At 47.7% G+C, this 12,500-nt stretch overlaps 1 protein-coding gene across 1 annotated transcript in view; it reads left to right on the forward strand.

Annotated features, from left to right (window-relative positions):
* The window catches only part of greb1 (growth regulating estrogen receptor binding 1), a 42,014-nt gene that overhangs the window by 23,317 nt on the left and 6,197 nt on the right, over positions 1–12,500 (forward strand). The window contains exons 11-24 of the mRNA XM_076300109.1: positions 717–845; positions 1,106–1,216; positions 1,814–2,011; positions 2,496–2,676; positions 2,971–3,145; positions 3,459–3,595; positions 3,980–4,319; positions 4,933–5,048; positions 8,523–8,737; positions 9,493–9,585; positions 9,661–10,040; positions 10,542–10,644; positions 11,083–11,238; positions 12,123–12,259. Of these exons, the coding sequence (XP_076156224.1) occupies positions 717–845; positions 1,106–1,216; positions 1,814–2,011; positions 2,496–2,676; positions 2,971–3,145; positions 3,459–3,595; positions 3,980–4,319; positions 4,933–5,048; positions 8,523–8,737; positions 9,493–9,585; positions 9,661–10,040; positions 10,542–10,644; positions 11,083–11,238; positions 12,123–12,259 (2,471 nt within the window). The remainder of the gene's footprint in view (positions 1–716; positions 846–1,105; positions 1,217–1,813; positions 2,012–2,495; positions 2,677–2,970; positions 3,146–3,458; positions 3,596–3,979; positions 4,320–4,932; positions 5,049–8,522; positions 8,738–9,492; positions 9,586–9,660; positions 10,041–10,541; positions 10,645–11,082; positions 11,239–12,122; positions 12,260–12,500) is intronic.

The raw sequence follows: 12,500 nt of genomic DNA on the forward strand, positions 1-12,500 counted from the left end.
GGACTCAACACAGGGGCAATAACTATCTAGCCCAGGGAGGGCAATCGCTCAACTCAACACAGGGTCAATAACTATCTAGTCGTTTTGGAGAGTGGGTGCGCACATCCAAAGAAAAGTTTACCGCAGGTGGCAGACAATAGTGTCAGACAGTGGAAGAAGTGTGGTCTGCACACTGCAATTGCTCCAAAAATATAAACTTTATTACTTAACATAGCAACGTTTCGATCACCCTGGATCTTCGTCAGGCAAGACATGCCTGACTTCTTCCACTCAATAACTATCTAGCCCAGGGAGGGCAATCGCTCAACTCAACACAGGGTCAATAACTATCTAGCCCAGATTTCAATTACAAACTATTTTCATTTTATATAATGATCACAGTATTCCAAAAAACATTACGTGCGCACATCCAAAACCAGGTGCTGGATAAAAAAAAGTATTGACGTAGAACATATGAAGGACTATCCACACACTGGCTCCCTTTTTTGCTTGTTTTATTGGAAGTTTTCACCAGTTGCGTTACGAGACTCACGCTCTTCATCAGACTTGTAAAACTCTTGTCAGGGAGGAGCGGTCAGGATAGTCTGACCCGGCTCCCTGAAATATTCTAATTTTGTGAGATGCACCTGTACATCTAGACTCCAGCTGACGTGCCCAGTCTGTCTGCCTCCTAATCCTAATCATGTGCGCACCTGTTTGGTTTCACCCCTCCCCAGGTAAGCACCAGACCAGGGCTCTGGCAGAGAGCATGCTCTCCCCTGGCGACAACCTGAAAGCGATCGGCTATGAGGTCTACTCCGGAATGACCACAGAGCTCAGAGCGTACTTCAACTCGCTGGGACCTGGTAAGGACCCGAAGCCTGGGGTTCTATCACAGGGTCTGGGCTTCTAGAACACTGTGTGGGATTCTGGAAGGGGGTTTTCATCCTACTTATTTGTATCAGTACAAAATGTTTACTTCTTTATGAAGCTGTTAAACATACTCTTGAGGGATTGCTTAAAGTACTCTTTTTCTTAACCAGAATATAAATACAGAATATGATAAATCAAATGATGAATGGTTGCAGAATGCATACATGTAACGGTTTAAAAATGTTTGCTGTAGATGGGGACATGGAGAGTTTGCTGGAGAAAGCCAGCGCAGAGAGCAGTGGTCACTCCTCTCTGTCCAGCAGCCAGGAGTCTGTTGGGGACAGCCCCAAACCCACATGCTCAGGTGAGACTACAAACAGCACTCCTGCATAGCTGAGCTCAGTCAAAGCTACAAGGTGACTTGACCGAGTCAAGTTCACATTTAGTTACATTTATTCATTTAGCAGACGTTGAGTAAGTAAATGGTTTTCTTACCGTGTGCATCCTGCATCCATAAGTGTGGTCTAAGGCAGGGATCACACTGGAAATAACGAAGCGTCAGCGGTAAACGTAAAGCAACGCTCAGACCATAATAGTCAAGTCAAGTCAAGTCAAGTCTATTTGTATAGTGCATTTCATACACAGAGGTCATTCAATGTGCTTTACATAAACAAAAGCAAACAGTAATAACAAATAAAAGCATAGAAGGGCAATATAGTCAAAGAATAGTTCAATAATAAGTTCTATCTTGTTCCTAAGCAACACAAACAGTTTGCCTAAACTGACAATTGAATACGCTCGCGTTGCGCATTGAAAGTTGAACCAAGTTCATTCTACACTCAGCTTGTTCAACGCTAGCGCTGCCACCGTTCTGCTGCCGAACCATAAAACAATAAGAAACCTGCCGCTTGCCACTGGTCAGTGTAATGCCCGCCTAACAGCCTGTCTCCCTGCGGCGTAGAGTATCACGCGGAGTGGCACGAGATCCGCGCCATCCAGCTGGCAGTGGCGCGGAAGCTGCTGTCCCATGTGTGCGCCATCGCCGACTCCAGCACGCAGAACCTGGACCTCGGCTCCTTCGACAAGGTGGAGTTCCTCATCTGCGTTCCGCCGTCTGAGGTCACGTTCCAGCAGATCATCCTCCACCTGTGGAACTCAGGTGAGTTCTGTTCGTTGAGTGAAAATCCTTAAGGGGGGGTTCACATTGTACACGGCATGTGCTGCACTCGCCACTAGGTTGCTCTTGGTTGAGGTAATGACACAAAGATTTGTGTTGTGCTTGCCGCCGTGCTCAGTGCAAAAGACCTAAGATTTACAGTGCGCTGCGGTCAACATTCAACATGAACTGAACTGAACTGAACTGAACTGAACTGAATTGAATTGAATTGAATTGAATTGAATTGAATTGAATTGAATTGAATTGAACTGAACTGAACTGAACTGAACTGAATTGAATTGAATTGAATTGAATTGAATTGAATTGAATTGAACTGAACTGAACTGAACTGAACTGAACTGAATTGAATTGAATTGAATTGAATTGAATTGAATTGACATTCTGTTGCCTTGCGTTGCATAGGAATGATTTGAATTGAATTCCACCTGGTGTTGTAGCCCCTGCTAACCGCTCTGGTCGTCCCCAGGTGTTCTCCACGAGTTGGGTCTGGACCAGGAGTGCTTGTCCCTGAAGCAGGTGGAACAGTACGTGGTCAAACTGGACCAGGACGCCGTGGAGAAGATCGACAGCCTCATCCAGAAGTCGAAGATGAACCCTTACACCCTCTACGTCCTGGTGCATGACCATGCCCACTGGGATCTCAGCAGGTAGGCCCAGAGCTACACCACTAACAAGGACTAAACCACTAATGAAGACTAAACCACTACCGAGGATGTAAAGGGGTGTTAACTTTATTATTTATGCCTTGATGCATATGATATATGGATTTTTAAAATACATCTATTTTAGAGTATAGGTACATAGGTATTTTAAAGCATACTATCAGTTTAAATTTAAATACTTTAAACTGACAGTGCTTAAATGATTGAATGCTAAAAATGGTCAGATGAAATCTTTCCAGTCCTAACTTTGACGTTGTTTTCTCCTAGTGTCCACTACAGTGGTGGAGGCGGTTCTCGTGAGGGCCTGGTGGACAGTTTGCTGAACTGCCGTCAGATCCGTGACGCTCCTAACATCCTGACGCTCCACGTCACCTCGTTTCCCTTCGCCCTGCAGACTCAGTACACACGCGTTAGCCCTTACAACGAGATTCACTGGCCGTCCACATTCAATAACGTAAGAACTGAAGGACTGCTTGAGTTGAACTTTTAGATCAAAATAATGATCCCTGAATAATGATTCATGAAGTTGTTTACTAGGTTACTAGTGCATGTGTGTGTGTGTGTGTGTGTGTGTGTGTGTGTGTCTTTTGTGTGTGTGTGTGTGTGTGTGTGTGTGTGGCTTTTGTGTGTGTGTGTGTGTGTGTGTGTATGTGTGTGTGTGTGGCTTTTGTGTGTGTATGTTTGTGTTGGTGCTTATATGTGTGTGTATATTCACCTCTGTTTGCCCCCCCCCCCCCCCCCCCCCCCACACACACACACACACACAGGACGTTGATCTGTATAATGAGAAGACCAAGTACTTTGGCATCTCAGAGCTGCTCGACTCCACTCACACCGGAGCTGGACTGCCTCTGCTGCGCTTCGACAGCTCCTTCGAGAACATGGCTGCCGCCGTGGAGGACAGGTACGCTCTCACCGCTCACACCTGGCACACATTCACACCTGCCCAGATGGTGACTGGCCTGTTGATGCATACAGTATCTGTGTAGTAAGATCAGAACCCAAACTGTTGGAAACTGTGCCAGTTGGGCATTTTCACTGCCTGAGCTTCTCGTCCGTCTCGTGTCCTGTGGCTTGATGCCTGTTTGTAAGTTCACTGTGTGTGTGGATCTGAAGAAGGTCAAAATATTCTCCAATAAATAAAGTGTGTGACATTCCCAGAAGTCAGCACCTTGCTAATAGTGTTTTGGTTTTGGCGTTACTCTCAGTTTACATATAACGTAGTTCTGTGTCCACATAAACGTAGCTTGACCTGGCTTGACCTGCGCTGCCCTGGTTTGCATGGCAGGTTTCCCAAGCTGCACAGTGCAGTGATCCGCACCCACATCCTGGTCCAGCATTACTCGGTGGCCCTGATGGTGGCGTCGGGCCAGTCGCACCTGCAGAAGCACACCTCCGTCGAGACGCTGGAGATCGTCCAGTGCCTGCTCAGCTCCGCCCAGCGTTGCCCCAGCAACCACGGGCACATGGTGCTCCTGCGCGTGCCGTCCCCTGCGCTGGCGCTGGTCACGCAGCAGCGGCTCACTCACGTCCGAGACAAACTGGGCCTGCAGAACCAGTTTGAGGTCGTCCTGGGCAACCCCACCTCCGCTCTCTCGCTGGGGAAGCACTTCCTGGATCAGCTCAAGGTGAGCACTGTGATGTGATGTGACGACGCCAAACAGTCGAGCTGCAGTCTTATGTGTGTGTGATTCTGAGTGCATCACATGTTATAGAGCAATACTGTGTGTGTGTATGTGTGTGTGTGTGTGTGTGTGTGTGTGTGTGTGGCCATCTTGGGTGATTTGGTTTTGCATGAGCTTTACCTGACGCTTTTACCAAAAGAGCATCCCAAAAACACCCCATTTCCAACAAATAAATACTTAAAGAAACACAAGTGTCCTACTGGTGCTGCAGGTTGGGAATAGACACTTTTTTATGCTGCACCAGAGCTCATTTGAAACGAGTTTGTACGACCCATATGGTACGACCCATGTGATATGATTCAATTCAAATTAAAAGAATCCATTAGGGACTTCAGTGCGTCAGTGCGTATCCAGTTCACCTACACACACACACATCTATCATGTGCAGCGTCCACACAGCACCCACATATTACATACCATACAACATAACACACACCGCGTGGAGTGCGACGACATCCACATATAGTGTATCGTGCATGTACAACACACCTAATGGAGCTGGTTAGCATAGATAAGGAGAACTTGCAAAGTGTAAATAATGGTGTGTTGTGTCCAGGTGTGGATGAAGGTCCAGGACCCCGACTGGACTCCACGGACATACCTGGAGTTGGAGGCGTTGCCCTGCATCCTCATCCTGACCGGCATGGAACCGCTGGGGGAGTCCCTACCACGGTAACCATAGACACACCTACACACCAGTACACATAGTTATTTATTTTAAATTTTTTTTTTTTTTTTTTATCCAGACTTCCAGAAATGAGGAATAACATTCAAGCTACCAGGCAGAGGGGCCCTTAATTAGCAATTAATAGCACACCAGTGAGTGCTATGACCAGAGGATGAGAGTGCAGAGATCTGAAGTGCTAGTAACACACGTGAGTCACACTAGTGTAGTCGAAGGCCGGAGTGATAGAAGAGGGAGAGAGAGGAGTGAGGAAAGAGGGATGTGTGGACGTGGATCACACATCAGATGGCAGTGAGAGCAATGTCCGCTCATGTTTAAATCACCGCTTATCTGACCACACGTACTGTAAAGCATGTGCAGTTTTTTTTTGGATGGAGGTTCTCTGACATTCGTCATGGCAGAGCCAGTGAAAAGAAATAATAATAATAATAATAATACGTTTATTTTATATAGCGCCTTTCTCAAACCCAAGGTCGCTTTACATAGTAGGAAGGCAGGGAAACACAATAACAAACAAACAAACAATACAACAGAGACAAAGGCAGGGAAATACAATAACAAACAAACAAAACAATACAACAAAGACAGGTTATCTGTATGGAACTATGTGTTGGGTGTGGAGGAGAAGTGATCATTAAACAGAAAGGTCTTGAGATGTGCTTTGAAGAAAGGAAGAGAAGGACAGGCACGAAGGGGTTGGGGGAGGGAGTTCCAGAGTTTGGGGGCCAAGGCACTGAAGGACCTGCCACCCAGGGTGGAGTCTGGAGCGGGGGATAGCCAAGAAGTTTTGGTCAGAGGATCTGAGTGAGCGGGATGTAGGGGGGAGCAAGGTTGTGGAGGGCTTTGAAGGTGAGTAGTAGTACTTTGCATTTGATCCGGGACGGAACTGGTAGCCAATGGAGTTGATGGAGAATGGGGGTGATGTGTGCTGATCGTCTGGTATGGGTGAGGAGCCTAGCTGCAGAGTTTTGAATATATTGTAGTCTTTGAAGGCTTTTAGTGGGGAGACCAAGGAAAAGTGAGTTGCAGTAATCTAAACGGGACATAATGAAAGAGTGAACCAAAGTCTGTGCATCACTAGCTGAGAGGAAGGGTCGGAGGCGTGCAATGTTACGGAGGTGAAAAAAGCAATCTTAGTGAGTGATTTGATATGAGGATCAAAGCTAAGGGTGGAGTCAAGCTGAATGCCAAGGTTTTTAACAACAGGGGTGGAGTGGACAGATGAGCCATCAATGTTGAGAGTGAGATGGGGAGATTTGGTGAGGATGCTTTTAGGGCCAATCAGCAGAACTTCGGTTTTGTCTGTGTTGAGCTTGAGAAAATTGTTTTGCATCCATAATTTTAAGTCAGAGAGGCATTCAGTGAAGGAGCATGTGGGGGGTCAGAGGGAGAGGGAGTGGTAAGATAGAGTTGGATGTCATCTGCATAGCAGTGGAAGTTGAGACCGTGGCTGCGAATAATCTGGCCAAGAGGGAGGATGTATATGAGAAAGAGGAGCGGCCCAAGTACAGAACCCTGGGGGACACCACGAGTGACAGGGGACTTGGGGAACTGATGTGGACCAAGTGTTACAAACTGCTTTCTGTTGGTGAGGTATGACTGAAACCAATTGAGGGCTGTGCCAGAAACACCAATAGCAGACAGACGGGAGATTAGAACATTGTGGTTGATGGTATCGAAAGCAGCACTAAGGTCAAGGAGGATGAGAATGTTAAGTGAACCAGAGTCAGCAGACAGGAGGAGGTCGTTAACTGCGTAGAAGGGCAGTCTCTGTACTGTGACATGAGCGGAAGCCAGATTGAAAGGGCTCATACAGGTCGTGGTGGTTAAGAAAGGTGTGTAGTTGTGAGGCCACCACTCTTTCCAGTACCTTGGCCAGGAAGGGGAGGTTGGAGATTGGGCGGTAGTTTATTAGTGCAGAAAGCAGAAAGAAGCAGAAAGCGAGTAAACCGTTGTCGGAGGAACAGGGAGGGCGGAAATGGCAGACTGACCGAGCGAGGAGTGTCGTATAATGTATACTCTGAAGCTTTAGGGGGAGCTCTGCATAGAAAACTGCGAGCAAAAAGCGAGAAAACAGCGAAGAAATTGGCAAAACTGCATAGGGTGCCTTTTGAGAGCCTTCTGTGCATATGGTCCATTATGCTATATAAATAAATCATCCTTACTCACCTTGCTATGAGCATCAGATAGTGTAGTAATGACCTTGTCCGGTTTGTCCAGCCCACTTTCAGTTCATGTTTAGCTCACTTTCCTTCAAATGTACAAGCACAATTTCCCATCGTAGCTTCCATCCATTTGAGTATATACTTTTGTGTTTCCTGATTTTCCTGGTTACGCTCAAGTCATAGAGCTGAGGATGTAGTGTATGCAGTATGTTGAATAGCTACCTGCATCCATTCATTATGTGGTGTGTGTGAATTTGCTAATGTTGCTTGTATGCATGAGGTGACTGTGGGCAGACTGTTTACTGGGTTCAGTGGTGTTACGTCAGAGGCTGGGGACACTTTAATGTGTTTTTGTTCTGTCCCCGGAGTGTGTGTGTGTGTGTGTGTGTGTGTGTGTGTGTGTGTGTGTGTGTGTGTGTGTGTGTGTGTATCTGTTCTCTCTCTCTCTCTCTCTCTCTCTCTCTCTCTCTCTCTCTCTCTCTCTCTCTCTCTCTCTCTCTCTGTGTGTGTGTGTATCTGTTCTCTCTCTCTCTCTCTCTCTCTCTCTCTCTCTCTCTCTCTCTCTCTCTCTCTCTGTGTAGTAATAAGAGCCAGGTCAGTTTGACCAGCCGGCAGTGAGGAGATAATTACTGAGATCCTCTCCATGGCCTCTGCCGCAGTCTCTGGGAAAAACACTGAGTGAATCATCTCCCTGGCGCCGACAAGCACTCCCCCTACAGCTGCTCTCTCAGGGACAGACGCTCAATCAGAGCAGGATTTGTGCTGAAGTCTGTTTTTTTGTGTTTATGTGTAACTTCTTCTTTCTGTCTTCCTCTTGTCTCTCTCTCTCTCTCTCTCTCTCTCTCTCTCTTTCTGCCTGTGTTTCTCTCATCTCCCTCTTTTTCATCACGCACTCTCTCTCTCTATCTCTTCTTATCCAATTTCTCTCTTATCTCTCTCTCCCATTTTCCTCTCACTCCCTCTCTCCCTCTCTCTTTCTCTCTGTCTCTTTCTCTCTTCTTATCCAATTTCTCTCCCGTCTCCCTCTCTGTCCCTCTCTCTCTATATCCCTCTCCCTCTCTCTCTCCTCTTTCTCCTCTCTCTCCCTCTCTCTCTCTCTCTCCCATCTCCCTCTGTCCATCTCTCTCTATATCCCTCTCTCTCCCTCTCCTCTCTCTCCCTCTCCCTCCTTCTCCCATCTCTCTCTATATCCCTCTCCCATCTTCCTCTGTCCATCTCTCTCTCTCTCTTTCTCTCTCTCTCTCTCTCTCTTTCTCTCTCTCTCTCTGTCCCTCCCTCATTCTGCTCCTCTCTCAGCTCTCTGAAGTACTGTGACCTGCGCGTGATCAGCTCAGCGTTCCTGCAGCGAACTCCTCTGGAGCAGGAGTTGGGCCTTGCTGCTTACCTGGTCAAGGCGGGGGCCCGCGACCCCCACGACCCCCGCGCGCCAACCACCGGCAGTGACCTGTCCGAGAGCGACCCCGAGAAGCTCAGCAGCACCGACAACGAGGAGGAGGAGGTGGTGGTGGATGGTGAGTCAGTTCCCAAGACACTATCACCGTATTGTCAGAAAAGCAAGCCAACGATTTTACAATGAATATGTTTTTGGTTAACTTTTTTTTTTAGATATGAATGTTAAGAGGGTGTGCCCACAGCTTTACATGCTGCCTGCCAGCATGCCTATGTGTGTGTGTCGGTGTCTGTGTGTGTACGGTGTGTGTGTGTGTGTGTGTGCGTGCGTGCGAGCTCCTTGCTGTCCTCCAGCACCTCAAGTAAGAGAGACTCGTCTCTCTCGGGCTCTCACAAACATGGTGGAGGGACGTCTCTCTATTTAATTGGGAGTCTTTTGCAAAACAAGCCCTGTTCACAACTGTCACCCCCTCAGGGAAGCTAAATATCACATCTTTGTCCCCTATGACAAAAATGGGTTGGAGCCATGGTGTTTTCTTGCATTTTCTCTTTCCAAATGTACCCATCTTTCTCAGTGAAGGGATAAGGCACTCTATCTTTGGGGTCTTTCTCTCTATCTCACTACTGTAATCGTGGTAGGGCATAGAGTGAGTTCCTCTCAGCACTCTCCCCATACATACCCATGTTGTGGATGCATCTGTACGATGGAGATTGGATTTGTCTTCATCATTTCCATCGTGAGATTAAGATAAATCACCAAAAGATGATTTTTAAAATAATTGTTTTAGTCAACTTTATCACGGGTGGCAGTAACTGTGTTCGGAGCTTTAAAGTGCTAATTACAACCTTCCCCCCCTCCCCCATCTCCCCCCTACAGTAAACAGCGATCTCCCCGGCCTGGACCCCTCCCCCCCCGCAGCGTCTCAGCACTCCCAGTCAGACGGCTCCATCCTGGACCCCGAGAAGCCCCAGCCTCCCCCCCAGCTTCTCCCCGACCTGCGTGACCCCACTCGGGCCGCCCCTGCCGCCACGACGGACCCCTCCACTGCCCAGCGGAGGCCGTCCAAGTCCACGTCGTCGGGCTCATCCTCGACGCGCGCCTCCACGCTGCGCCAGCGGTGCTCGTGGGCGCGGAACCGGAACCGCCCGCCGGTGGTGCTGCTGCCGCGGGCGGCGTACGAGGTGCTGACCGCGCTGGACGCCAGCGGGCTGCCCAAGAGCACGTCGCTGCTGCCGCACGCCGCCGTGGAGTGGGCCAGCTCCTTCCGCCCGCTGCTCAGCAAGATCATGACCTGCACGGAGCAGTCGCTCTACTACCGCCAGTGGACCGTGCCCAGGCCCAACCACATGGACAGCAGCAACCGGGCCGAGGGACGCACCGACAACTTCCACCCCCGTAGGCTGCTGCTCAGCGGCCCGCCACAGGTGAGACACACACACACACACACACACACACACACACACACACACACACACACACACACACACACACAACACACACACACACACACACACACACACACACACACACAACACACAATACACAATACACACACAACACACAATACACACAATACACACACAACACTACAATATTTTTGGTTATGGTTATGGTTACACTTTTTCTTATCAGGGAACGTCAGTGAAAAGTCATGGAATTTTACATTTGACTTAGAACCCTGCATTTCTCACCTCGTCTTTTCAGAGCCTGTCATATTTGATCCCTTCATACTGACATCATTTTCATGTGTAGAGCTTCAATGAATACCTAGCAAACAACGACTTTACTCTAAAAAGCTGTGCTTATAGTAAGCAACATGCAAATGTGCATTTTTGTTGAATATGTAATATTTGTGCACCCTATCAATCTCTGTGTGTGTGTGTGTGTGTGTGTGTGTGTGTGTGTGTGTGTGTGTGTGTGCTCAGGTAGGGAAGACGGGAGCTTACCTGCAGTTCCTGGGCATCCTGTCCCGCATGCTTATCAGACTCATGCAGGTGGACATCTACGACGAGGAGGACATCAACTGCAGTCAGTACCAAGCCCACATAAAAAGCTTTGTGTAGACTTTGGATTGCAAAATTGATTGATTGATTATGTATGACAATGCAAACCTATTTTTACATATACAACATGGCTTAAAAGTATGCCGGTATAAACTTTTAATCACTCATACGAGTACTTGCCAAAACAAGAAAAGAAACTTCTCACAATATGTGTGCCTTTTTTTTGTGCAAATAATACAGTATCCCTTACTTAAATATTTATACTCTGATCAACAAGGTGGTTGTTCAGTGAACCCCGACATAGATCCAGTTAATGCATTGTCTTGTCTGCACTTTGTAGTTGTAGCTAGATACATTGTTAGCATCTGTCCCATGAACGGTGTAACTAAATGCATCGTTTGCGTTTTGACTCATACTGTAAACTAAATGCTTAATTTGCACCTGTGCTTACCTGCGTTCTCAGGTGATAAGCTGCCCCTGGTCCAGTACCACCAGGCGGGGGTTACGTGGCCCAGTACGGACATCCTGCGGAGCATGTCCTTCGACTACACCATCCACGACCCCAAATACGAGGGCATCAGCCTCATCTACTCCCCAGAGCACACTCCTGCAGCGGACGGTAGGAGCAGAGCAGGTCCCTCACACACACACACACACACACACACACACACACACACACACACTCACACACACACACACACACACACACACACACACACACATACACACACACACACACTCACACACACACACACACACTCACACACACACACACACACACACACACTCACACACACACTCACACACACACACACACACACACACACACACGCACACACACACACACACACACACACACACTCACACACACACATACACACACACACACACACTCACACACACTCACACACACACACACACACACACGCACACACACGCACACACACACACACACACTCACACACACACACACACACACACACACTCACAAACACACATACACACACACACACACACACACACTCATACACGGAGAGCGCTCATGAGGCCAAGCGTGTAAATCATTAATGCCGTGGTGGACAAGACACACCATAGCAAGGAAGTAATTTGGGGGAAGTGAAACTTTCATGGAATTTGACTATTTTTTTTCTGGATCCAACCTCAACAACAACAATTGGCAACACAATGGGGTAGTCCGCCTGCAAAGACTTCAAGACTTCAGTACATAAAATTGTTGTTGAACAATTACTGAACATCACCATAAGAAAAACCCAATCCCGAACCCTAACCATAACGACACATTTTATTGAACAACAGAGTGTCAACAGACAGTTGCTAATCTGAGCATCTGTAGACAGTCTAAAGGTGACTATCCTAAAGTGTGACGAAGTTGATTAAGACGAAGCCCACAAATAGCCACCACAGTCTCCGGAATATTCTAACCAATTCTTATTGAATCCCCTCTTTTCTCCCGCCCAACCTGACCTTAACTGTCCTGTGTAGGTAACCCACGGCGACAGGAGGATGTATACCTTCGCAGGTGCACCTCACGCATTAAGCTGTCCAAGTACGCTGCCTACAACACCTACCACCACTGTGAGCAGTGCCACCAGTACATGGGCTTCAACCCGCGCTACCAGGTGACTCACCTGGCTTACAGCCACCATCTATTGTCTATTCTATAGTCGTTTTAGAATCCAGATTAAATCAGACTTTAGATGTATGTTTGCAATGTATAGATTACAGATTGTTAGACTAGAAAATATAAGATAAAAACTGTTCATGTTTGTGTATGTGTGTCTATATGTGCATTCATATTAATCTGTGTGTGTGTGCGTGTGCGCGTGCGCGTGTGCGTGTGTGTGTGCGTGTGTGTGTGCG

This window comes from Alosa pseudoharengus, unplaced genomic scaffold (genome assembly GCF_046254945.1).
Source record: "Alosa pseudoharengus isolate Yale_2024_CS ecotype anadromous, Long Island Sound unplaced genomic scaffold, YU_APseudo_1.1 YU_APseudo_1.1_scf_22, whole genome shotgun sequence".
NCBI lineage: Eukaryota > Metazoa > Chordata > Actinopteri > Clupeiformes > Clupeidae > Alosa > Alosa pseudoharengus.